This window comes from Tauraco erythrolophus, chromosome 11 (assembly GCF_009769465.1).
Source record: "Tauraco erythrolophus isolate bTauEry1 chromosome 11, bTauEry1.pri, whole genome shotgun sequence".
Lineage (NCBI taxonomy): Eukaryota > Metazoa > Chordata > Aves > Musophagiformes > Musophagidae > Tauraco > Tauraco erythrolophus.
The window spans coordinates 28506161-28533754 of record NC_141475.1 but is presented as its reverse complement, the minus strand read 5'-3'; the positions used below and the strand labels follow the sequence as shown (position 1 = coordinate 28533754).

Genomic DNA, 27594 nt, shown 5'->3' with positions numbered 1-27594 from the left:
ATAGCTTTGTGTCTAATATCTTATTTTCCAGGTACGAAAAATTTCTGTGGATTTAGTATCTATCTGTAAATAAGAATATAATAACGACGATGCTGATACTTTTTTATTTCATCCGTAGACTTACAAAAGAGCTCAAGGAAAAGGAAGAATCTCTTCAGATTTGCCAACAAGTATGCAAGCATTTACAGGAAGAAGTGGCTGAGAAAGAAAGGAAAGAAGAAGATCTAAGAAGAAGAACCAGTCGGTCAGAAAGTGAACTGGAAGCACTTCAAGCTCTTCTTAGACAAACAGAGGAAGAGGTGGTGACGTTGAAACAGGAAAGGTAATGGGAGCTGAGTCACCACGAGTGATCTCCTGGATGTTTAACCCAGGTTGTCTTTCTGGACATCTTTGAAAAGGAAGCATTCCTCCTCCACCAGATCCTCCACCAAGAGGACAAATGGGTTCTGTAAAGCACCAGCAGTGGTTGCTGCCAGTGGGGATGTGGGAGGAGAGGCCACCGGAGCGGGAGCGTGGCCGTGGGCACAGGGCAGCCTTGCCCTCCCTCTCTGTCTCCTAAAACTCTAAAAGCCTTGGCAGCCCTGAGCTCGTATCCTGAAAGTCTGGAATTCATTGGATGGATTTTTTGAATTGCTAGGTTATAGACTAAACTTGAATGAAAAAGAAGAAAGGAAAAAGCTTATTAAAAAAGGAAAAAAAGATCCTTGCTTTGCAGTCCAGAGCTTCAGTTCAAGCCTAATCTAAGCACCCATTTATTGCAGTTGTTAGAGCTGCTGTTAGTTCTGTGAGGCTTGGGGAGCACAAGCCCTGGAGAGTTGAAATTCTTGTAACTTAAGTTATTAGCAACTTGCAAACCGTAACAACGCTGTAAATCCTGCAGCGTGCCGGGTTTTTGGGTATGGTCTGGGATTCAGCAAAGTGTATGGACACCTTCCTGCCAGTCTAGTCTTATTTGGAAGGCTCTCAGATATCAGTTTTCCCTGTAGTTATTTTTAAGACACTGAAAATGAAGCCCTGAGCTCCTGAGGGTTGTCTTTCCCAGAGCAGTACCTGGTTTGGGTGCCTTGGTTTGACTGTTGCACTTACCAACCTCAATTCGCGTGGCTAAAGTTGCTTGGAGTGTAATCGACATCTCCAGTTTTATTCCCAACATCCACAGGGTTGTTTTTACTATTTAGAAGTGTCCTGCTAGTAGATTTTCAATTACTGATAAATTAGCTTGATTGGTTTGTGTACAATGGGAAATGCACTCGGAGAAGTGACTTTTGGAGAAGAGAAGCGTTTTCTCAGAGGGATGTACACCAAGAGGCACTAAGCTCTTTTCTTATTTAAAGGATTTGGATATTCCCTGTACTTTAGTGCCTGCATGAAAAGATTTTACATGTTAATTTAAGAATATTTCCCTTCTACTTAAAGCCCAGATACATGAGTTGTTCCAGGTGGCACACTAATAATCTAAGTTACAAGAATTTAAACTCTCCAGGGCGTTTGCTCTACAAGCCTCACATGACAAAGAGGAACTCTAACAATGGAAAGCACTCAATGGCCATGGTTCAAAACCTGTTACCATTTTTTAATTAACGATAGCAATATTCTGAGTTCATTAAATACAACAGTTTCTGGTTTGGATATTATAAGAGTTTTTCAGTGTTCTTCAAAGTTTGACTTGAGCAATATTAAAAACATTTGAGGTTTAAGTATGTGCATCCGTGGAGGAAAGATCAACTCTGTAGTATTTTCTTTAAAACGTGAAATTCATAAATCATATGATGGCATGAAGCAAATGCTCAGCAGTGCCTAGTGCTGTGGCTCGGGGCTCCAGGTGGGATCCCTGGGCTGGCTGCACAGAGTGCTGAACAAAGAGGAGCCTCTGCCACAAAGGACTTCATCGTGAGAAACCAGCATAGCACTGGGCAGAGCACGTAGTTACATACGAGTTTTTGTGGTTTCTAGGGAGTTAATGCTGATTTCTCATCAGAACACAACAGAGCAGCTGCAGGAAACATTAAGACAGAAGATGCGGAACGAAGATAACTGGAGGGAGAAGGTAATGCTGGATGTGCACTTGGCACCCTTGCGATTTCGTCTTTATTTTTTCTCCTCAGTTGCTGTCAGCTGTCGCGCTGAGCGCAGTAGGGCAGATGCCCATCTCCTCAAGTGCAAACATGTCAGTGGTAGTCTTAGTGCAGGAGGTTTTACTGGGTGATCTCTCTACGTAGGCTGGAACTGAACACAGATGATGTTTAGTATGAGCGTTGGCAGACCTGGCAGATGTTCAGGTTCAATCCAGACTTCCCAGTTTTGGAGTGTTGGCAAAGCTCCCGTGTTAGGAGCAGGACCGAGCCCACGGAGCCTCTGGTCTTGCAGGCTCCGTGCTTTCCCTGTGTGCTCCACAGGAGGGGTTGCAGTGGGAAAAGCCCAGTCTCATGGGCCATTGTCCTACCCCAGCTCCAAGGAGGTGAATGTATGGAGCAACAGCCCAGGTTATAAACCCTGAACTGCAGTTGTGGGGGCAGGAGGGGGTGGGACAGTGCCTGGAATTGTTTCCTGGCACGTCTGGCAGAGAAGCATAGGAAAGCATATATTGAATATTGAAGTCATTTTCCAGTAAAAACAAGGTTGGGTGTTGTGGACAAGACGGAGAGAGCACTGAGCCTTCCTGCTTGCAGGTTAGGTGACCTGAAACTGAAGAGTGCTATTGGTAAAACAAATCCATCTGACAAAACTAAAAAACAAGCAGATGAGCAAAAACGTCCTTTCTGTAGAAGAACAGGTATTTGCAAACCAAAGCAGAGCTGAACCAACAGGCTGCCGCAGCGCAGCGGGTGCCAGGGCTGTCGGGAGCTGTCACGCAGGAGAAGGCACCGGTGGTGTTGGCCGTGGGGCTGACGTGGAGGGCGGGAGGTGCGTGGGGATCCTGCCTGGTGCGTGGGGCAGGATACGTGTTCGTGCCATCCCTGGGATGGCTCCGTCACTCGTGGCAAGAGGCAAGTGAAGAAGTAACGGGACAGTTTTATCCTTTCCTGGAGTTTGTTGTTGTTTTGATATGAACCCATAGTTCCCACTGGTGTCAGGGCAAGTCCCCACGTGTATGGGGAGGAAGGTGACACCCCCAAATTAGCAGTGTCACCTAGCTCAAGATCCGAAGTACGTGGAACAAGTGTTGCTTTCAGCCTGGGGGTGCAGGGAAGTTTGTACAACTGGTTCATGTGCCCTTCCAAGCCGTCTGCCTGCGAGTGGTTGGGAGGTGCCCTGTTCTGCCTGGCCTGGTGGCTCTGCTGCCCACGCACCGGGCGAACGGCTCCGCGGGAGATGGGCATTGGCGTGGCGAGCGCGCGGGCGGTTTGACGGCGTGGGCAGCTGCCCCGGGGGGCAAAGGGGCACCGCGGGCGGGCGGAGGAGTGTGGTTGGACTGGGGAGTTGGGGATGGAGAGGTGGTGGCGGAGAGAAGGCCTGTGGCTTGTCTGTTCCCTGGGTCTGGGGGTCCTCACGGTGAAAAAGAGCCGAAGGAGTTGCGCAGGGAGGGTCCTGGAGCTAGAGCAGAGCTCTGGCTGGAGGAGGGCTTTGTCCTGGCGGCTGAGCTCGGGCATCGGCAGCCCCCTTCGGGTGGTCACATCTGGCAGGCAGGCTCCTGCCAACGACCCTGCTGCTCCTTCCCTCGCCTCCCCTTCGGATCAGAGCAGGACAAAAATACAGACTGCAGTGAAATTCACTGGGAAAATACCTCTGTATTTCATTTGAAAAGACCTCATGCTCCTGAGACTTGGCTTCTCCGTGAAACAACCCGTCCTTGGTTCCTTTATTCGTTGACTCTTACAAAAACCTGCAAAGCCACTTTTACACACCTTCCCACCTGGGCTCTTCCAGTACTTGGATGATGGTTCCTTTCGTGGTGAGGTGGAAGGGGAGGGTGGGAGGGAGAATGATGCACCTTCCGTACATGCGCGCTCCTTTATACATGCCCATCTTTCCTTTATTTGATGGAGTGAAGGAAAAAGAACAAAGTAAAGGTGAGAAGGGTGGTTAAAACACAGCCAGGAGGACACCTTGAATTCAACAGGTAACTTCTTGGTTGGGGAACAGAGAGTTGGAAATTCCGAGATGAGGTCTGGTCCTGGTCCATGGATGTAGGATGCAACGAAGGAAAGCAGGGGGGACGTGGGGCAGCACATCCATCCACACCCACCCTGGGGTGCCTCGCCACAGCCATGCCAGGGCTCTTCCACAACCAGGAACTCCTGTTAACCTCTTTTCTTGTTGGAAGGGTTTCCCACCGCTCGTCACATCTCTAATGACGTTCTACAAAGTTCTCTAATCTCTATGACGTTCTACAAAGTTTGATTATGATTTGTTGGTCGTCTTTTAGCGTGTACTTGGGTTTGGGGTCTTTGTGGAAAAGTATTTTCAGCTGATAAAAAACGACTGTATGCCCGCTGGGCGTGCCAATTGGGGAGGTTTCTTAGCTAATTGCAGAGCTGGATGGAACGTGGCTCCTCCTTTCTGCTGGGCTTTGAGCCGCCTCGCTGCGGAACAGCGGTCTCGGGAACCGGGACCTCTCGGCTCCGCGGGATGGATCGCTTTTTCTTGTGGGTTTGGGGCATCTGTGAAGTTCTGAGCTGGCGACTCCAACTGGGATCGGTGAGTCCAGCTGCCAGGCTCTTCCAGTGGGATTTGGAAAGCTGTTTACCATAAACAACTGGGAGCGTGAAAATTTGGGTGTAATCTGAGACTTTTTCACGTGAGTGCCAAAAAAAGCCCCAAACTGAATGTAAGAAATTAAAAAAAACCCAAAAAAACTGTGAAGGAAAAATTGAAAATAGTGTTGAATAATAATTCTGACTTCTCTGATTTAAGCCTTACATAATTGGTGACTAAAATTTTGTCTTTTTTGGTTCAGTACGTGGTAAGTGCCTGAAAGCTTTATTTAGTCTCAGGGAAATTTTTGCACTACTAGCAATTAAGATCAGTTACATTTCTTTTCAAACTTCTTAACCTCTCTGGCGCAGGGTATAATTTTAGCATGAGGTCACACCGTCTGCATAATCACGATGTGTTGTTCAGCCTGACATTAGAACAGGATAAGGACTACTTACTGCTGGTGAGAGAGAGCCACCCTTGGTATCACGGCCATTAAAATGCAGTCGGTGGCAAGTGCTCTAAAAACGTTCTTACCAGACAAAAGAGTCAGAAATGTGACAAAGTGACAAAAGTATCTTTTTCTTGGGTCACTGTGCCATCGCATAGGTATGAAGTGTTCCAGTTTTCTATTTAAAACAAACCTTAAATTGTTTTAATGGAATGCAAAAATACCTCTTTGACAGATGATTTTAAGATTGACGTAAACATTTGTTTTAAGATTTTTTTTTTTAATATTAATTAATGAGGGGCATGGAAGTGGTTTTAATGCAGTTAGTAGCCATTATGCTTGCTTTGAAGATCACGTGCCATTTTATTTCCTCTTCTGATTTATCAGCTTTATTAGTTTCAAGTGTTAAATGTGAAAAATGCTTGTGTGATCTTCAGAATGAGCTCAGGTTCTTATACTGCTTATATTTTTTAAATCTTTGTGGTCAAGTAGCCTCCAACATGTGATCTGCTTCTGTAATAACATGTAGAGTTAATAAATTTGGGCTTCTATGATTAGAATCCTAACTCCATATCTGATAATGTAGAAGATGTATCTATAATAATAATATAGAATCATAGAACCACGGAATGGTTTGGGTTGGGAGGGACCTCAAAGATCATCCAGTTCCAACCCCTCTGCCATGGGCAGGGACACCCTCCGCTACACCAGGTTGCCCAAAGCCTCATGGGCATTTGTTATATTGTTATATTAATAACAACAATAATAATAATGGTCTAGTTAAATATGTGAGGTGCCTTCAGGACTGGCATATTTTACCCAGAATTTGCAACTCTCTCACTTCTTGGTCCAGAGCTTGTCCCACGTACACACCACCGATCCGTCAGTCCTGTCCGTGTCCGCGCCGGCGGCCGTTCCCCGTGTTATTTTGCTGCATTCGATAATAATAACAAGCTGAATTTTACCTCCAGAGCAAATGTTTCCAGCAAAACAATAATCTATTTTAAGAATGGAATCGATTTGTGGAATGGGAAAAGTATTGGAAGATAAATTGCTGCATAGGGTTAAAACCCCCTTGTTCCCCAGATGGAGATCGACCTGGCTAAAGGGGAGGCACGGCACAAGGAGGCAATTCTGAAGGTCAGGGAGGAGGCGAGAGTGGAACTAGACATCGAAAGACAAAGGCAGCAAGAATTGATCACAAAATATCAGAGGGATCACGAAGAGCTCCAGAAGAAGGTGTGTAACGCTCAAGAGAGAGTTTGTGGCAGTAGATAGTGTAAAATGATGAAAAATAGTTTTGTGAAGGAGTAGAACCTTCTTCGTGTGTAGTCCTGTATCCAGATGATACAATATTTTTTTCCCAGTCTTAGTATATGGCATGTTTCAGGTTTTTTGTTGGGTTTGTTTGTTTGTTTGTTTGTTTTTTTAATGGAACAGGCTAAAAAGTAACTATTCTAGCTAAAGTTAAATGGCATGGAAGTTCTGTCTTTTCTCTCCTTTTCTCTACCCAGAGTTCATCTACAGCCATAGACTGTAGTTGTTAATTATTTTTAAACTGACATCATCATTCTTTAAAGGCTTTGGACTGTGACAATGACTTGACTATGACAAGTTGTCACAAAGCCATCCACACTGGTTTTTTTTTTATTATTTAAATTCAAATTAATTCAGCTCCGGTGGGGTCAGGTCCAGTGGGCAGTGAACTGCTTCCCTCGTCTGTGCTGGTGGTTGTGTCACATGCAGTTGGCTGTTCCCAGCTACCCAGACCTCCACGTTTTGAAGTTTTGTGTAGAAACTGCAAATTGTGTCTATAACCTTAGTTTTCAAAAGATTTGACAGATTTCTTGAGAGTTCGGGAAAAATCAAATTTGATGGAATTATAGTTAAGATTTGTCACATTACACAGTGTTTTAAAAAGCTGAAAATAAGTTTGGCGTAATTCACTTTACAAATATTTGACTACGATTATATGATTTTAAAACCCTGAAGAAATACTGGCTTGCAGTAAAGTTAAATTTTCCCATTTTTACCTCTATTTCTCCATTTGGTCTTGGACATACTAATTAATCTCTCTGTTGTGAGTGAGTTTTGATTAATTTGCAGCTCTCTCATGTCCTTTGAGGGTATTATGTAAATTAAAAGCATTTTTTTTTTGTCTCTGAGGACATGTATGTTTGCATTTGTCTTTTTTTTCCCAAAGCAAACATTTTTCTGATACTTAATTCTACATATCTAAAGGCATCCACTGGTTGGAGACTAATGCAATTTTCTCTAATCTGATGCAGATCCCAGGTTTAATATCCAGTGCCACCAATAGCTTAAGGATGGAGACAGAAATTCTTGAAAAGAAGCTACAAGATGCCCAGATCAAACTTGCAGAGAAAGACGAAGATAAGGAAAAAGAAATTCAGAGCCTTAAAAGACTAATTACTGAACTTGAATTTCAGCTGGCGATGGAAAAGAACAGTAATGAATCATTTCTGGATAATATGAGGAAAGAAATTAAACACAAGTCAGATGAACTGGAAAAATTAACCCGGGAGCGGACACAGCTGATTCACAATTTGAGTGAAGTTCAAGAGGAGGTAGGAACACGGCCGAGGAAATGCCTTGCTATTTTTGCTGAGAGACATGTGGTTTCTCAAATCATTCAGAGCATCTATATTTCAAACCCTCTCGTGTACTGGTGTAAAAACTATTGAAATGAAAAGATTTCTAAAACAAGTCCCTCGTAATTTCAGAAGTACAATGTATCACAAAATATGTGAAAATTTTAATTCAGCAAGCGCTTAAACTAGTGTTTTATTTTTTAAAAATATACATATTTCAGGTCCTGCAAGACCTTCATTTCTTAGTCTCTAGCCTCACACCATGCTGTATAAACAGGAGCAAGCAAAGCATTCTTTGCATTTTTACAGTAGAAGACATAGACATTTCTCATCTTGGAACCGGACAGCAGCAATCTCTGCTTATTTTGGAAATCATTTGTAAGAAAAACCTTCGTGCTGTCAGTAGGAGGGAGAGTGGTCCCAGTCCTGTTCCGAATGGTCTCCTGGGGCAGAGATTGCATCTTTTAATGTGGGAGCGTGGGGATGTATCCCGCCCCCAACAGCAAATCCGCTTTCCGTAACGCAGGAACGCAGAAAAATTAATCAAACGTGAAGAGAAATTTGACTGATGGATGTTCTTGCAACACGTTTGCTGGATGTTTGGGATATAATGGGAAGGGAGGGGAGCGAGCTGTACTGCTCCATGAGAAATGTGGTACAGTGAAGTCAGGGACTGTAGATAAGATTAGACTGGAATGTCCAAAGTAATTAAGTGGCAGAAAAAAAAATGATAAACAGTGAAAATAAAACTCTTCAAAATGAATTAGGGCTTGGGTTGATATTTATTTCTTCCTTGAAAAAGGTTCAGAAACACTGTGTTAGTGAAATTAGGATGATGTTGGCAGTCGTTCTGTCCTGTGCCTGTGGAAAAGGCTCTTGGAAAGACATGCCCTCTTCAAAGTATTGGCCAGGAACTTCAGCAGAGTGAGGAACACGCTGTTATCCTCAACCATGAGATTCCACCAGCTCTGCGTATGTTCTTAGTTTTTCTCACTCTGAAGCAGAGTTCCTCCTCTAATAGAATCCTATCAGGAAATAGGGAGATAAGAGTGGTTGAAAATTGAAACTGGCTTCAAGAAACTTTGCACCAGTTTCTTCTGATGTTGTTGTTCAAAGTGTTACCTGTAAATCTGCTTCCCCAGATTTACAGGTAACACTTCCCAGATTGTTTTATGGACTGTTGGTGATCATCTGAGTGGTGGGAAAAGTAACACCTAACTTTCTTCCATTGTTGTCTGCAGAGTTAGATACTCAGAGAGTAAGTTATTTTGGATATTTGTGTCTTTCCCACTTCTACCTCTGCATGTAGTAATGTTCTAACAGCTCCTTCGCTTGCAGCTGGCACAGAGGTGAGACAGCCTCAGCAGAACTTCTGTGTTGCCACTCTACATCCACTACGGATTCTTTGACCAAAGTAAAATTTTAAAATCTAAAAATACTGGTCAACAGAGGACTTGTCGTTTCTCCATCATTTTACAAATTGTGATGGGAACACCCAGGCAAAAATTTAATAGTTTTAGTAACCTCTTCTTGACTAAAGAGAGCTTACTTACCTCCACTTTGGTGGGAACACACTTCCGTGCTCTGGCTTTGTTGACACCAGTATTCACTCTTCTAAACATCAAAAAAGTGCTATTGAGATTATCTTTCTTCCACATTTCCTTCCCTATATACACCCACTGTCATAATCACATGGAGAATTTCAAATCCAAATGTTTATCCTCCCTTCAGGGTGGTACGTGACCTCACCCAACATACAGCTCATGCTCTTAGCACTAGAGGTTTACCCAGAAACGTGTGTTGGGGCAGTGAGGTTGTGCGTGGCTGAGGTGTTCTCCGCTGGACGTGACCACCGCTCTCTGTGCTGGAGGCTGCCTTGGTGCTTCCTTCCCTTCCATTTCAGAGATTTCGGAGATTTCAGAGATTTCTAGGTTGGAAACCTAGATTTCTAGGTTCCATTCTCACGTACCTCCTGGTTTCAGCAGAAGTTATGTGCTTAGAAGAACAAAGAAGGGGGTATTTTCCGCTTGTATTAGCACTTCCAGTAGTTCTGACTTTTATGACTCGATTTCGTGATGTTGTCCCTTTTCTTTACTTTTTGTTTCAGCTGGAAACCAGGACAATTGGCAGTAATATACCAACCTGGGGACTTCTGTAATATGAGAAGTTTCAGTTGTCTGCTCTAGGCCCAGTACCAGTCACTCACCATTTAGGTACCAGTAATCACAGCGCAAAGTTTGTGAAAACCACTGGACTGAAATTCATTTATCCCAATTATTTGGGAAATAATAATCGATAAAGAATGCTGTCACAAAAAAAACAAAATCAGTGCACAATTAGGAGGAGAACTTCTTGAACATCGTATCGTAACCAAGTGCCACGGTAGTACTCAGCCTCTGTATGTTGGTTTTTCCTTTCCAAGAGCAGCGTTCCCAGTTTCTCCCTAGTTGGAGGATGGGCAGGAGATCAGAAGTAACTTCTGATAGCTTACCTCATGTTTTCAACTGTCTCCCAAGGGAATGAAGGGCGTGTAAATGCTGATGGTATGTCCTTTTGAGTGACTTTCAGAGAAACCAAAAGGAGGGAAGCGTTGAAGGGCTGGTTTGCATCAGTCCCCTCTGGCCACCCCTGCCCGGAGCGGGGTGCGTTGAGCAGGAACGCGTTTCCACCGCCGGCGTTTTGTCACGGCAGCGTTTGTTTCTGTTTGCAGAACACTCTTCTCCAGGAGACGGTGCGCAGAGAGTGCGAGGAACGCGGCGAGCTGACTGCAGCCCTGACTCAAGCCAGGGAACAAGTGCTGGAACTCAAAAAACTCAGCGGAAACTTCCCGTTATCGCCGCGTTCCCTGGCTCGGGGCAGCCTAACCTCCGCTGCCGCCCCGCTCCCCGACTACGGCCAGCACCGCCGCGCGAGCCCCGGCAAGGACATCAATCTCTCCGGACGGTTTGGAATTTCAGGAGGTGCCAAGGCAGCCCCCCGCGGGCAGCGCCGCGGCAGGGGCAGCGGGACCCCCCCGGTTCCCACCCCGCCACCGCCGCCGCCGCGGGGACGGGCGGCTTCGCTGAACGAGCCCCGGAGCAGGATCGCTGCCGGCGTGAGACGCCAGCTGAGTCAGCTCTGACGGCGACGGACGCGGTCACGGCGCGCGGGAAACCGTTTCAGCCCATCAAACGACCACTGTGGACCCCTGGGGTCAAATTCATGCGCTCCTACAGCATCAAATTAACTGAAACTTTCATATATTTTTTTTATTGCAATAATGTTTCTTTGTCCGTTGTGTATCAGTGGAATTAAATGCTAGCTACGTTTCAAGGTGAGAAAAGTAAAAAACTCCAAGAGATGCAGGTTTTCAATAGGAGTAATTAAAATCATTGCCAACTTCAAATCCTGTTTTCCCTAACCACTCTGTCAGAATTTTCCTATTTCGTTTGTGCTCCCATGTAACTTAATTGCTCGTTTCTGGTGTAAAAATATGGTTTGTTTGGTGAGAATCAAATTTTTGCCATCATTTAACTGTTATATTTGCAAATAATCACAGTTAGGTCAGTGAGGCTCAGTAGTTGGGGAGTCTGTATCGCTCCGCAGGAAAACGTGGCAAATCCGTGCGCTCCATAGAGTGGCTACTGGCACGGACAGTGCTTCCTCTGTGGGCAAGTCATCAGGCTGTGCTAATTAACAGTTAATTGGAGGGGTTGGCTACTTAAAACCTTTCATCAAAAAGATGGTTGCTTCTTGGATTTCAACAGGAAAGTGTCTTTACGTTAAGTACCATTTTTAGCTTCAACGTAGACACGCTGGAGTTCTGTAAAATTGTTAACACAGGAGGATCAATGTTTTTATTTCACTGCTCAATCCATGGAGCCGTGGTTTGTTTTGGAGCAGGAAAGGCTCAGGTGAGTCCTGGTTGTCTCCGTTAGTGTGTGGGTGCTGTCTGGGTGAGGCAGCTCCGCTCTTGGGGTGGTTTGTCACCGCGGGGCACGGATGGGCTGAGTGAAACAGCGATGGGCAGCGTAGACACGGTAGGAGATGTTCCTTCCTGTGTCACCAGGTACTCAAGTTTTTTGGCCGGATGAGCCCAAACGAGGCCAGTTTGGTGATGGTAACACATTGTGGCAACAGCCCCGTGGTCATCAGACAAGAAGAGGCAATGAAGCAGGGCCAGGTCAGCCTGGCAAGTCCCCGGGGTGGAGGTGGACCTACCAGTCGGGCAGGGGCTGGGCTGGGGCTGAGCTCGGGGCCAGGGGTGGGAGCCCCAGTGCCCCGAGAAACGCTCTCCTGAAAGACTGAGACCGTCAGCTTTGACTCGAACTGAAGCATCACGGGAGGTGGTAAGTTAGAGGGGAACGTTTTGGAGACTCCCCGAGCGTGCATGTGAAGAGCAGGATGCCTGAAACTGCTCCTGGTCACGTTTTGGGACTGGGCTTGCTCTTCGCTCAGAGTCATGGAGCTGTTTCTTCACGGGACACTTTACTTGTAAACCCAAATGCATTTATAATTGCCCCGTGAACCTTGACCCTCTCGTTATTGCTGAGTGATGTCCTATATGTGACAAAATGACAGCAGGAGGCCATGTCCTCAATGCTGGGGGAAATTAGAAAAGCTTTATTAAATCCAGTGGCATAACAGGGAATGAATTTTATTCAATAAGATCAGTGGTAGAAACAGCCGTTGTAGGTTGAGCATCTGAGTCTCGAGTTGAAAACGCGCTTTGTCTTCGTCACCTTCAGTTCCCACTGGAACCCCAGTAAGCCTCACCTGATTGCAGTGGCAACAGATCTTATCCAAAAGCTCAAAAATCCTCTGTGCACAAATTCCAAAAGCAACAAAAAAATCAGTATTGCAGAAGTTTCTCTGGTAGCTGCTGCTACGTAGAGATGGCGAGGGCTGTCTGCTGGCCACCGGCACATTGGATGGACCTCAACTCAACAGCCTTTTATGCACTGACCTCAAAGAAACTGCTAACAAAAATCAGCTGATGGGGGTGCATTAAAATCAAACCCAGTACTACCGTCCCCAGGAGGGTGTAGGCTGGGCTTGGTGGAGGTCTGAGCCTGACAATTCTCTTTTCCTTAGCTTTGGCTCAACAGGAGACCTGGTGGCTGCTGTGAACGAGGCCGCCTCGCCTTCCCCAACGCAGACGACCCTGGCTGTGCCTTCCGACCCGAGCTGGTAGGCTGTACCCTCCCTGTGCCAGGGCAGGCTTGTCTATTTTTTATTAAGATGTGATTATGCTCAATTCTAATTGACTAATTGGTTGGCTGACGGCAGCAGTGAGTCTTGAGCCCAACCAAAATACTTGGGCAACAGTGGGAACCGTCTACGGGACCTGCTGACTTTGCTCAGATGTTCCTGGTTTTCTTAAGGGTGTTGGAAATTGGAAATCTCAAAGGTGTGAAAGCAAACCCCCTGAAACGTGAGCCTCAGGAAATTCAGTGTTCAGCAATTCCAGAAGGAAGGGATGGGCAGCACTCCCAAAGGCCTGTTTGGAGGACAGCTGGATGGTCCTCTCCTCTGGTCGGTGGTGATGCTGTTTTTTTTTGTTTAGAAAAGATCCTGAACTTCTTCAAGCTTGAAAGTCGTTATTGCACTGTGCACCCACAGTCTTCCTCTGCCCAAGTAACAGATTTTCATTGAGGCAGTTCTTAAAATATGAACTCCGGAGCTCTGTTATGTAGATTTTTCATAAATTTTTTTTAGATGAACTTTGGTTGTATTTTACAGTCTTAGGAGAATTTTTAAATAATGTAAATCCAGTAAACGCTATTCCGTAATTTTACGCCCTCGTATGGCTGCGGAACAGGTGTCATGGCGAGCCCTGCGGTGGCTGGTGTCACAATCTGGAGTTTAATACCAGAAGGTTTCCGTGGAAGAAAAGGTGGGACGTTTCCCTGTGGATGGTTCTGCTGGGTGGAGATAAGTGCCGGACGCGAAGCCGGAGCGCAGCGGTGGGAACCAACCGCTCCCACTCCGGCTCATGCCTTCTGCAGCGGAGTCTGTCCCCGGTGCCGTGTCACAGCCACCGGGGCCGTGCAGACGTGGCCAGACTCAAAATCTGGGCTCTTCTCCACGACCGTGGAGGTTTACATCCTGTAGTAGCTGCAGTAGTAAAGACTGTGTGGTCATAAGTTGTAAATAGGACGGAAAATAAGGAGAGCAGTCGCAGAAATAACATTTCCAGTGTGAGGGAGCGTCTAAATCATGGATCCAAACCAAGTGGAGAACAAATATCTCCCTTATTTCCCCGCCCTCACAGAAACCCAGAACCCCTGCTGCTAAGCAATAAGCAAAATATATAAATGTCAGGAAACCTTCTTTACTAGCTTTTAAAAACAATTAAATTAATTTCACCTAGTCAAGGGAAGAGTGCAGAGTATTTCTCGTGATGGGATGAAACGCACTGGCCAGGGAGAGCGTAGACACCTCATTATATCACCACATTTTCAGGAAATAAAACTTCCTGGAGGCAATGCGTCTCATGGAAGCGGTGTCATTTATGAATGGGTTTTTCGGACGCTGGACCTTGCCCTCCAGGACTCATGGCACAAGGGAATACTAAAAAAAAAAAAAAAAAATAAATCTCCAAGCTTGAAACAAATCTGCCTCTGTGGGCCCCTGACCCGCTGGCTGTAGGCACCAAGCCATCCTTTTGCTTCTCAAGGTTACGAGGAAACGTCCCGTGGCAACGGGTTGTCTTGTTCTTGCCAAACGCGACGGCTTCTGTTTTCTTCCTTGACAGAGCTGATATTGTTGCCTGATTGAGAATAGCAGCTTGTGCAGCCTTAAATCTTTCCATAAAGTAGTAATCCCGCTGGCAGGCTGCCACTTTGCACGCTGGGATATCCGGTGCACTAACATGCTGTTATTATCTTATTTATCTTTGTATTTTTATCCAGTAGTCATCACTTCCAGGGCAGTTTCAGATATTTAATGTCTTTCTTACTGTTAACTGGAGAGAGTCTACGCTGCTGGTTGGGCACCGCAGGTGGGCATGGGGAGGGGGCAGGAGTGCAGGGGTGCGAGGGGGCTGCCGTCGCGCTCGTGGGTTTGTGGGTGGGGAAAGGAGCCCGTGGCGAGGCCGGTGCCCTGCGTGGCTGAGCTGGGCATCGTGGGCTCAGCGCTGCCTGGCGCTCGCCCTCGCCAGCCTGCCCACCGTGCCAACCCCCGTTCCTCTGGGCAATGAAATAAGTCAGTAATGTTGGTCTGATGCTTTAGAGAAGGCTTAGTGTGAGCATCAAACGTCATTTGTGGTTTGGCCAACTGTCTCTTGAGCGCAAAACCTTTGCTATGGATGGGGAAAGGACGTGTATCTGTGTGTGATGGGAGGGGAGGTACAGGGCACTATCCAAAGCCAAGGTGGGACAGGGCAAGTGAAGCCATCACCGTGTTTCTGGTGTACAAAATAATGGAAGAGTCCTTTTTGGGCTACCTATATGTAGCCTGGACTCCCAGGAGACTGGGACACGTGGGTTCTTGGGCAGGACTGGAAGCACTCAGCACGTAGAGTCCATAGGTTTGGCTTTCCCAAGGCAGCCCAGCTCAAGTGTCGATGAGGCTCAGAGCCCACGGTACGTACAGCAAGAGCCAGGCATGTTATTTCAAACACGTCACAAATGCGAATCGATGGCTGTTGGACAAGAAACAGCTCAGATCCAGCCTGGGCAGGAGAGCCTGGGCTTTCCTTGGACCCACTCCCTGTCCCAGGTCACTGGCTGGTGCAGCAACCCAACTTAAAACTGTCAGTCTATACCTCATTATGGGTCATTGCTTTCTGACTAAAAATTGCCCAAAATTCCTGTGCTCTCCACAGAAAATAGTGCAGAAAGAGTCACCTCCATGCCTGGTGACACGGAGCTGTCTTGCTGCTCCTTTGGCAGGAGATGAAATTGCTGCTTGCCATGTGCATCATAGCTCTAAGTGCTTGCCATATGGGTCAAACTTTTGTTCCTAATAGGATACTACAAACTAAAGCAGTGATGTGCCTCATGTATTAAAAATGATAAATAGCCCTTTGCCTGAGTTGGGGTGTCAGCTCTGGGGTCCCAGCCTGTGGCTTGCGTGCGGAGTTTTTCCACAAAGGAAGAAATTAGACGTCAGAAAAAAGCATCTTAGTATCTTAGCAGCATTAAAAGTGTATGAAAACAGAAGCTGGAGCCAGACCCACAGCCATACATCATTAAAATGTATTAATCAGGAAAAAAGATAGATTGTCTCTGTCTTTTCATTGAAAGAAACAGCTGTGCTGCGAGATATTCTTTGCTTTAAATTCTTGATTTGGCTCCCAGCACTTTGTAAGTGGTTTCCTTTAAAGCCTGCTGTACGCTGCAGAAGCACTGGGCGTTTTTAATACAAAAGAAAGACCAGAAGAAGAAAATTCACTTTCTCAGACAACCCCCCCACGTCTTTCTTTTTAGTTATTTAAAATGGGGACTTAGTTACATAATGAAGATTTGCTGCTTGATTTCATCTTTAATTGTTATAGATGGTTAAGTGTATTCCACTGAAGAAAGAAAAAACTCCTTATGCGACTGTAATGGCATAAACCAACATAACCAAATATGCTTTTAGCACTTACGTGGGGTTTTTTTCATCCTCAAAGCGTGGCACAAAATTAATTTTGTTAGGATAATAAAAAGGATACTGCAAAAGATTAATGTTGGAGAGATTTTAGCACCGGAAATATAAAATTTGCGTGATGGAAAATAGGAGCATCTGGCATTGCACTGTGAACCGTTCCCAGACAATGAGAAAAAAAATGATCTTCCAAGCAAGCATGGCCAGTTCCCGCAGGTTATTTTCGCTCCTCTCTCCAGAGATACCCTCCGTCCTCTGAAACAACCGCCCGGCGAACGGTCCCTCCGTGCAGTTTTCCATCTGGAGCCTCGACCAACTGGGGAATTGGAGGCAGCGCCAGGACGCGACGGTGTTTCTTCCCAGCAAAACCCAGGGATGGTGGCTGAGCCGTCTGCCGAAGTGACACCTTCTGTTCTGCCCACGGGGATCCCGTTGCCTTACAACCGTGCAGCAAGTACGATTCCATCAATTTGCCTCCCTGGCAGAAGCCAGTGTTACCTTGAGGATAACAGGGTAACAATTGCACCAGCCTGTTAACGATTTGCTTTAGACCAGTTTAAGTGGACAGTGCTTCCCATGGAAAATTCCATAAAACAATATTTAGAACTTAAAAAAAAAATCTGGTTTTAAAAGAATGAAGATAAAAAGTGTCTACAATGCATGTTGTACCTTATCCCTGTACCTTTTGTGAGACACAAAGCCCTTTTGGTGTGCTCTGTGGCTCTTGTCCTCCTCTGAAGAAGGCTTCTTCCGATACAAAGGTGGTTGGCATCCTGATGCAGCCGTTTGTCTGCCTGTGAAATGCCAGCACATCCCCATTTCCACAGGTCGGGAATAAACAGATGTTCTAGGGGGGTTTTCTTTATCCTATATCCCTCTGCCATCCAGAGGGACCTTGACAGGCTGGAGAGATGGGCCTGTGAGAACCTCATGAAGTTCAAGGTCTTTAAGGTCCCTTCCAACCCTAACCATTCTATGATTCTATGTTTGCTGTCACGCTCTAGACAAAGTTAGGGACAGAATGGATGCGCCAATCCAGCAGCCGTTTCGGTCGTGAAGCTTGTCTAACTGCACCAGAGAATGTCACTGTCTCGCTCAGTTAAATCTCAAAAATCTCAAAAATCAATCAATTTCTAAATGTCAGGAACACACCAGGGATGACACAGAGCCATTTGAACCTGTAAAACCTGGTTTTGATGGCTCCTCAACCCACAAACTGGCAGGAAAGGGTTTGTTTTGGGGAGCCTCCTATGTCAAAAAAAAGACATTTTGTGTTTTTCAAGTTGATAGAACACCCTGTTTTGACACTGCTGAATGTTAAATATTTATTTTAAATCTATATTTTATTCCATTTGGAAAAAATACAGAATTCAATTAATGCCTTAATTATGGTAAAAAAAACTAACGACGTCGGAATTCAACCCAAAAGTCGAAACGTAGAGGATGGCACTTCAGCAACCCCGGAAAGATTCGCTTTTTGTTTTCTTAGTTGTAGATATCTTCAACTCTCCCAAGGGCAGGAAGATGACACCTTGTGAGACTCGGTGCTGAAGGCTGGTGGTGGCCACGCGACTGGCACGCATGCCCGCGTTTCGGTGGCACGTGCCCGCGTTTCGGTGGCACGTACCCACGTGTCGTTGGCATGTGCCCACGTGTCGTTGGCACGTGCCCGCGTGTCGGTGCCGGGCGTACGCTGGCTGCTGCTGGAAACCCTTCAAAGCTTCTGGGCTGAGTGATGTAGGAGCTGAAGGACGTGGTGTGAGCACGATGTGGTGCCCTCGGAGGAAGCCAGCTGCGGGCAGCGGCGTGTGAAAGGTCTTTACTGATGCAAACGGCTTTTGGACGAAGTACAAAAGAAAATAAATAATGAGTTAAGTCAGAGCGCGGGGCCGGCGCAGGTCTGTAAGAGGTCCCTTCGTGGTCTGTTTTGGGAGCAGTTTGCTCCAGGCACAAACACAAACTTGTCGACAACTTGGGGTCCAAGCTCTTTTCACACCCATGATAAAACCAAAATCAAGCCAAAACCAGCCAAAAACGGGGTGTGGGTGGTGGGCTGTGTACTTGTTACTGTGTAGGCTGTAACTTTGCCAGGACACCAGGATGGCATCCCCAGCTGTGTTAAACGTGGACATGGTGAAAAGCCCAGGAGATGCGAGGAGTGCTGCCAGGAGCTGGGAGTTCCACAGGGAACTTTGTCGTTAGTGACCAGCTTGGACAGAGTTGGTCTTAAATATCATCTAAAGCGAAACCCGACGTCCTGACCTGGTCACAGGTAGGTCTCCTCGAGTGACACTGCAGCGTGAAGCTTGGTTCTGCAGGCTTGCTGCTCGTGAGGCCACATCTGCAGGGGTGGAGGGGGCTGATGAGAGGTGGTGTCTCCATTGTAACAGTGGGTTTTTGAAGAGTTTGAAGAGGAGGACCAGCCAAGATCCCAGGGTGACTTTGCTCAGCAGGAATGCCTGTGGCAGCTGCTTTATTCCAGGTTTTCTTCTTGAGTCGTGGGGTGAGGGAGGCTGGGCTGATTTCTGATGGGCCATGTCCTTCCCTGCCGGGTGAGAACCTGCATCAGCTCACCATGGGACCTACCAGGGGCTCAGGATCACACAACTCAGGGACAAGCCCATCGTGCTCCCCCAGCTCAGCGGTCGGTACTCTGAAGGCGTTTCTCGAAGGGGTTCAGCCCTGCTCGCCCCATCTGGGCATCCCTGAGTAGCCATCAGCAGGCTGCCATTGAAATTAGTCGTCTGCAAATCTCCAGAGAGGGAAATTACATCACTTACCAGATCCTTCACTGCTTCTCTGTCAATGCAAGCGACTGAGTAAGTGATTTTCGCTACAACCAAGCAGAAGAGTAATCTGGAGATACCTGTGTTCTTCAGTTTGCTTCCATGGTTCACTGCAGTAGTTGACCTTGTTGCTGCCAGTTTGGTGACTCCAGGCAGCTTGCTGAGCAGTCATTTCAAAGTCGGTGCGATTGGCATTAGTTAATTATTATCTCATTATTATCTTTAGCAAGGCATTCCGTGAACAAAATACTGTTTCTTGGAGCCTGATTTTTAAAAACCTGAGTGTCCTGTACCTGCCACATCCGCTGCGTGTGCAGTCGAGCACCGTGTGCTGGAACCCCAGAGTCTCACTTCTGCATTTTGCAGCCAGAAATGGCTAAATTTGTTGTTCTCCTTCATGAGCTGACCCAGACCATCTGCTCTCTGAAAGCTCTGCCTGGGGGGGATGAAGGAAAACAACCATGGGGACATGGCAGCCTCTTCTCCCACTCCAGCAGTTCTGGTGTTGTTTGTTCATGGTAAATCTAAAGATAAGAGAGGTTGGAGCCATCGGGGTAGAGTGTTGCTGAAAAAGACTTGGAAATACAGTTCTTCACTCTGAGGGTGCCGAGGCACTGGAACACGCTGCCCAGATTTCTTTGAGAATCACAGACTGGTTTGGGTTGGAAGGGACCTCAAAGATCATCCAGTTCCAACCCCCCTGCCATGGGCAGGGACACCCTCCACTACACCAGGTTGCTCAAAGCCTCATCCAACCTGGCCTTGGACACTTCCAGGGATGGGGCAGCCACAGCTTCTCTGGGCAACCTGTTCCAGTGCCTCACCACCCTCGGAGTGAAAATTTCTTCCTTAGATCTCATCTATATCTCCCTTCTTCAGTTTAAAGCCATTGCCCCGTGTCCTGTCACTACACACCCTTGTCCAAAGCCCCTCTCCAGCTTTCTTGTAGCCCCTTTAGGTACTGGAAGGTGCTGGAAGGTCTCCCCAGAGCCTTCTCTTCTCCAGGCTGAACAGCCCCAACTCTCTCAGCCTGTCTCCATACCAGAGGTGCTCCAGCCCTCTTGGCAGCCCCTGGACAGCCCTTCTCACTGGCCCAGGCTGCAGTGACTGTCAGGCTCGTGCAAGATGACAGCAGAGCAGTAATTACCTCTCGTCCCATCGTGCAGGTGCTAACGAACCGACGCTGATCGTTTCTCCGAGGCACAGACTATCAGTTCTGCTCTCAGCACTTTTCCAGACTCGCTGGGACCCCGCTCAGCCCCGTCACCACCGTGTGCTCCAGACCAGGCTCCCTGAGGGCGATCTTGTGAGTACACAGGTTCTGTGGGTGGTATTGTCAAAGGGAGCCCACGTATCTGCTGTTTAATTAGGACAGGAGGCTGGAAGTAGGTTATGTGTGATGACACCTTCACTTAACTTGCATACAACCAGAAAACATGTCCCACGAGTGCCACCAGACTTCTAAGTGTGATGAAGACCATTCCTTCACCATCTATAGCAGTTGAGGCTACTGATGTTCTTTTTGCTAAATTTATGTGGGTATCAAGTGTTTGAACTCCTCTACAACAGCCCTACTCCACTGGTCGCTTTAGTTTGTTAATTTAGAGGTTGTCTGGGTTTGTCTGCACGAGGCACAGGCTGAAGATGGTTTGCCCAAGATGTCTTTGTGGCCACCTCTCCGAGCACCAGGCACCACGCTGCCTTCTTTTATCTGCAGCAGGATGTACCTGCAGACCAGAAGGTACCCAGACGCTATGGTGATGAGCACAGAATAAAAACTGAGGGTGGTAAATGTCAGCGAAAGGGTGGAATAATTCAGGGTGGTCCACGATGGGAGTAATGGGATGACATTTAGCAAAGGAAAGTTTCAGCGCGGTTCAGAGGAAAATGTCCTCACGTGGAGATGTGTTAGCCATGGAAGATCTCTGGGGGAAGACCCTGTGCTTGAGTCATTCAAAGTGGACCGGAAAAACGCTGTGGAAAAATGTGCCGCCAGGAGCAGCCCTGCACTGGCAGGAGCCAATGAACCGTATGACCTCAACGGTATTTTCCATTTCCCAATTTATGTGACATGGAAAGTGATTTATCTTGGCCTACCACCACTTTACTACGATGAATAATACCCAGCTGGCAAGGACCTGCTTTGAACTCTGGGCAAAGAGGCCATGAAGAAGTCTGGGGGTCACGGAGGCACTGGGGGGGAGCGTCAGCATCCCCTGCAAGGGCAGCGGGTCTCCTTTGCTGACGGGCTTGGTTTGAGGGTCCTGCTCAAACGTCCTTGCCAACAAACAGGTCCCCGAGAAACAAAACAACCGAGAGCATTAATAACAGGCGAGTTGCCCTCTCTTGACTTATGAGATCACCTTTTTTCCACACCCAGGTCAGCTGAAAAGCACCGAATTGGCAGCAGGAAAGGCAGATGAGCCATACCCCCCGGCCGTATTTCCCGAGTTCCTCCCGTTCTGCCCGAAGGGCTCGTGATGCCGAGGAAAAGGGCGAGGGGAACGACGGAGCCCGTCTCAGGCAGAGGAAGCTCCTCAGGAACCTGAGGCTGACCCCGCTTGCTGAGCACCAGTTTTCATGAATCATTGGCTTTTATGGGAATCCGTTCCGGCGCCCGTTTCTCCAGCTGTTTCCTGCGCGCGGGAAGCCCCGCGCCAGCTGCAAAGTTACTGGGACCCAGTGGTCGTTTTACTCATCGTAAAGTCCTGAACAAAGAACCACGTGTGCATTTTGGGGAAAGGATCCAAGAAAGGCTCATCAGCAACAGCTGAAAAGTGTCCAGAAAGAGGTCAGCTGGGGGGAGCGATCCGGGGGTGCCACCGAGCAGCGATATTGCCTCCGCGCTTTCATGGATCACCGCGCGCCGACTTCGTTGTATTTGTCTTTTTTTGGGTTTTGTTTTCGTAGATTCCTTCTAAAAATACCAACAGCACCTCTTTCGAGGGTAATGGAAGCAGTTAACTGGAGCTGGAATGAGATGGTAATTCCTCTGCTAAAACTACATACAGGAGCTGTTTGGGTTTTGAATTCTTGTGCGATAAAACAAAGGGACAAAAAGTTGCTTCCAAAGACCAGGCTTGTCTATGAATTGGTATGCTTAGAGATGTGTAGAATTACTTTCCTCTGGCTGTCTTTGGGCAAGGATGTCGCAGACCTGCTCGCAAGGGCCCAGCCCTGTGCCCCAAGGAGCCGGTGTCAGAAGGGGAGCGGTACGTGCGTTGCCTGATGCCCGAGGTGGGCTTCACCCGCTCTCATGGAGACGTGGGCATCCATGGATGGGCAGGGTCAGGCAGCAGGTCTGCAGAACCTTCCACCGCCAGCGCAGCCCAATTCACGTTTTGCATAAGAAGCATTAAATCTACAGAAATGACTGCAGAGCCCTGTAAATAACAGGGGAGGGCGAAAGCCTTGGCAGGCTCCTGAAACGAAGGAGGTTTTGCTACAGGATGTGCAGAGTCTGGAAAGACAGCCCTCCCGAAAGGGAAAAGTCTCCAGTGATCCCTCCTAGCCTGACCCATGGAAAACGATGCCTGGACCATAAATCTGATGATCACCGTAACCCTGTGAGCATGAGCAGGACACACTGGTGGTGGGCTGGTCCTTCTCCCCCAAAGCCCTGTCTTTAGCTGTGCACGACTTCCATGCCTGGTTTGGGGACTTCGCCTGAAGTAACGCATCCAGGGGAAAAAATTCATTTCTGGATTTGTGGTGATCAACAAGAGCATAATTGAGCAAGGCGTTTACCAATCCAATTAGCAATGGTCACGTCTCCTTTTCCACCCCCTCTGCCTTGCCCCTGTAGACCACTCAGACATAGAGAAGACTCCAGCCTCACTGCTGACACCAGCCTCACGCCTTCCTCCTTGCACAGTCCCTACCTTAAACCTTCCAAAATCCATCTTAGGCCGATCTGTGTGACCAGCAGTGGGATGCAGATCGCCTACGAATCCATATGAAAACGGAGTCTGACATCAGATTGCTTCGCAGATCGGGATTTAGAGTGGCATTAAATAATTCCTGTTTTAACCCAATTCTCCTACAATAGAAAGTATGTTCAAACGTGTCCTCAGACGTACACACATGTCCTTGTTCAGTGGCCTGAATACTCTTTCATGCCATTTTATTGTCTTTTATTTTGTTTATTGTCTTGGTACGATGGTGGCTGACCTACCCACTCGGTCTCCCTCTGTTGTCACTTCCAGGAGCCGAGCCCAGGAATGACAGAGGGTTTCCCAGCCGAGGGGCTCCGCCGTTGAAAGGGCATCCTGCTCTTTATTCATCTGCCATCGCTTCAGCTGGGCAGCCTCCAGACATCGTGCAAAGGGAGCTCATTTGCTGTAATTTTCATCAGTCGTCTGCGAGTTTTTCAGTCCCAGGATGAGTTTGATAGGATGAGTCAGGGCAGGGAAAACATCATCCCCCAGTTAAAACGAGGGGGTTTGTTCTCCTCTTTCCACCTGACTTTATCTTTGAGTCTAACAAGTCTCTACACGCAAGAGAGCCTAAAGGGCAATCAAATACCTTGGCATCGTGTACCACCACAATGTGGTGAGGAACGCATGAGAAAATGTGACGGAGCTGGAGAAGATGTCACGAAGCTGTTGCGACGACCCTTGCTGTCACACAGATCCCATGGAATGCTGGCTGGCGTAGTGCTGGTGCCTTCCCACCCCCTTTGCCCCGCATTATCCTGATGAACTCATAAATCTTTGGGCTCAGGAGGTGCTCAGAGCCTGCAACCTGGTTTTAGACTTACGAGATGAAAATTTTCAGTATAAAGGCTGAAAGTCCACATGACTTCCCCAGAAATGTAGGGGATAAGGCAAGAAGCAACCTGAATGCGTTTCATCTGAGGAACACAGCGTGTTTTTCAAGTAGGTCCCTTCGGGGCTCGAGAAAGGAGAGAGCTCCTGGAGGGATCGTCTTTCCTTAGAAGACTCTCCAAATTTGCTCACTCCACACCATTTCATTTCGATTGACTCCATTTGGGGTGAAGAAATAGAAATTTCCACCTGAAAAGCTGGGAGCCCTGGAAACCTGCCTTCTCTCCGTGCTGAGCGAGATGCAACAGCCCTCCTGGCCATCCTCGCTCAGCCAACACCGGGGTCCCCTCAAGACAAGCATTTCATCTCGAGGACCATCTTTGGGTGAGGAAGCCCAGAAGATGCTTTCTCACCAATTACCTCTGCGTTCGTTTTGTTGCCATGGAGTTGCTCACATCATTTACTCTACTTACTTCATATTAACAGCTCTTTCTCTTTCGTGTTTTTCCACGCAGAGGATTTTACTCACAACCACCCCGGCCCTACTTGCCCCGTCGCTGTGTCACCTTGTCCTCTTTCGGGCCGATCTCCTTATCGAGAAGGGCATCCCAACCCCTTCTGCCCATCTCTGCTTGCAGCAGAGCCAGGCTGGGGGTTCAGGGGAGAAATTATTCTTTGAACATCAGAGTAGTTATTAACAACCCCCCTCTGCTTGCAACACACGAACCAAAAATGTTTGACTCTCACTCCCAAAGCCAGGATCCCAGATCCTTGTTTAGGTACCTACACAAAAGTAGTTTTTTGGAAATATATTCACCACAGGGCTCAGTGAAATCCCTGGAAGCTGCAGCTGCCCGGCTTTTCTGAATATCAGGCCACTTTATTTCGGGAGCTGAATGTGGATTAAGAAGCCCTGACTGCAGCCAGGTGTTTTGGTGCCAGCTCTTCCCAAAACACCTCCGACACGGTCAATGCTGAGCAGAGCTTGTAAAGGTCACCAAGTACCTGAAGATGCTGGTGGATACTGGGGCTGCTGAAAGGGCCCGATGCCTGGGTTCGGGGAGGACTCGAGTAGCTCATGTCCATCTGGGAGCAGCTCCTAGGCAGCTGGAAGACTCTCCGGTCACCTCCACATCTTTTTGTACCCAAGCCTTTTTTTTGCCAGTCTTTTGAAAAACCTTGCAGCTTCCCAAGCTCTCCTGGAAACTGGTCCCTGCTTGGCTGTGCTCCCTGCACACGAGCATGCCGGAGCGAACCATGGGCTCCAAGATGTTCCTCTGGGTTGGTCCCCACGCCCAGCGCCGCTGCCAGGTGGGCACAGCATCCCGTAGGCAGGGGGTACGACGGGGGCAGCTGGCTGGGTGCCAGGGGCTGTTGTTCCAGGGATCCCCAAGCACAGCTTCGTGGAGGTGTTTTTCTTAAAAGCCCCTGTAGATGTGGAGGTTGAAGAGGGTGGCTGGGGAGCACGTATCCCCCGCCCCGAGCTCGCTGCCCGAGGGGTGCCGGCAAAGCCCCGCTGCAAGGTCAATGCCGCCGGCGCCCGCGGCCAGCGCTGGGACGTGGCTGTCGAGGCCGTGCAGAGGGGAAGGGTGCCAGGTCCTGCCACGGCGTTTGCTGCTCTGCTGCTATCCATGTCGTCGGCTTTGCTGTTGCTAAGGGAACCCGTGGGTGGTTCCACAACAAAAAACAGCCCCGAGCCTTCGTGTGTCCATGGATGCCACCAGCCGTGTTTCCTCAAACGAGAACCATATGCTGGAGATAACATCTTTGTTTGTTGCTTGTGGTTTCCTTGATGGCAAACTACTGGGCTACAATCCGTCAGTGTCCAACTTGTTTATGAAATCGTTGTGGATGAAAACACGGAACACCGAGAGCGCTGCCCCGGGGCTCCGAGCCCTCGGCCGGGCACGTGGAGGGTGGCGGGAGGATGCTCTTCGCCCGGAGAACACGGATTTTATTGTATTAAAAGGCACACCTGGGATAGCTCTGGTCCTCTCCCCTCTGCTTCGTTCTCCTTTAGCTCTCCATCACCCTTACGTGTGCTGTCGGGTGTCTGCGCGGCGCAGGCAGGAAGTTTTGAAACAGCGCTGGTTGGAGAAAGGTGCTCAAGGTTGGGATTTTTTTCCAGATGGATTGTGGCATAGAAAAACTCGAAGGCTTTGGACAAAGCTTGAGCTCCTCAGCCTCTCTACCGCTTTAAAACGGGACTTGAAACTGGCTGCAGAAGGCAGTTGGGGATCTAAACCCTGGTTAAATCGAAACAAGCCTGAGGAGCTCAACTCACGTAGGTGTTTTGGAAAGCCACACCGCTTCACTAAATGGGTGTATTTGAATCTGTGCAAGCCCTTAAGTAGATTCACTGGGTTTAAGATCATTTTGCTACTGGTTTCCTCCCTTGATTCCCTATCAGCACAGGGCACCTGCCTCTCGGCTGCCCAGGACCTGCCTGACCTCATCTGGATCAACCTGGGGTTCATCAAACCTTGCGCAGGTGGAGCAGGGGAACCATTCCACAACAGGATTCGTAAGACCACAAAAACACCCAGGAGACAGGAGAACTTCATTATTCTTTACATGATTATGTTTCACTCGGCTGCCACTGCTCCCAGAAGGGAACGGCAGTATCCCTCTAATAATTCCATCTTGGTCAATCCTGTGGGATGTTCACACAGAGGCTGAGCACTAGTTGGTGGGTAAATACAGCCCCATTGATCGATGCTCGCCGACGGGGCAAAGGATGTGCAGGTCCACAGAGGGTCCCCACACCCACGTGGGCCCTTCGGCTCCTTCCAAGCCGGAGCATTAGTGGGCTGAGTGAACAATTTTTGCACAAATTGCAGTTGTGTATAGTTTTTTTCCCTACCAAATTCAAAAAAGGCACACCTCGAGGCAGGCACAGCCGGAGCGGCACGGTCTGCAGAGCAGGCAGCGGCCCCACGGGTTGCACGCAGTTAAAATTCACATGAATTTTGCCTTCCAATTAGCTAAGGTCAGACCGTTTGCCTTACTCACCAATTAGCCACGCTCCTGCAGACATATTTTGCTTTCACAAGTGCTCAGCAAAGAGCACACATATGATTTTTTTAACCATCAAGGCAAAGGGACTCGCTCCTCATGTTCTGCCATCACTCCTCGCTCCCCGTTGCCATCAGCTCATGCCCTTGTCCCCTGGACCCCCAGTCTCACCTGGGCAGCTGGGGGGCAAAATTTCATCTGGGGGACAAGATTTCATCTGGGGTGAGCAGGAGTTGGGCACACAAACCCTTGAGCTGTGGGAAGGCTGGAGCCCACAGCTGCCCCACGGCTGCCGGCGTGGGCAGCCACCCCCCTGGCACAGCACGGCCAAGCTTGGCACAGCCGTGGGATGTGTCTTGGGGTCAATAAGCAACGTTTTCCTCCAATATTTGGTACTAATATGTTAATCAGGTCCCCTGCACAGCCTCTTATTGTATCGCTCTCTCTGTGATTGTACAGTAATTAATTATTTGTAATAATAGAATATAAATATGTTTATACTGCAGGTTGCAAGCACCAGGCACAGGGAAGAGTCAGATACGGTGGGATCCCAGTTTCCAATTAGAGTGGTCATTAGGGGAACTCCCAGGGCACAAGATACACATATGGCCCCTTTGGAGATAACAAACCTTTTAATGCTCAGGAAAACGGCGCTGAGCAGGGCCGGGAGACACGGGGACGCCTTGGAGGGCTCTTCTGGCTCTCATCTCCTGCCAACTTGGGACAGCTTTTAAACCAGCGTGGCTTAAAGCATCTTA

The 27594-nt window shown here is 48.1% G+C and overlaps 1 protein-coding gene across 1 annotated transcript in view; it reads left to right on the top strand.

Annotated features, from left to right (window-relative positions):
• LEKR1 (leucine, glutamate and lysine rich 1) overlaps nucleotides 1–10819 on the top strand; it is a 53609-nt gene extending 42790 nt beyond the window's left edge. The window contains exons 8-12 of the mRNA XM_086618539.1: nucleotides 119–322; nucleotides 1954–2047; nucleotides 6173–6325; nucleotides 7375–7674; nucleotides 10409–10819. Coding sequence (XP_086474665.1) covers nucleotides 119–322; nucleotides 1954–2047; nucleotides 6173–6325; nucleotides 7375–7674; nucleotides 10409–10819 — 1162 coding nt within the window. The remainder of the gene's footprint in view (nucleotides 1–118; nucleotides 323–1953; nucleotides 2048–6172; nucleotides 6326–7374; nucleotides 7675–10408) is intronic.
• Nucleotides 10820–27594: the final 16775 nt, after the last annotated feature.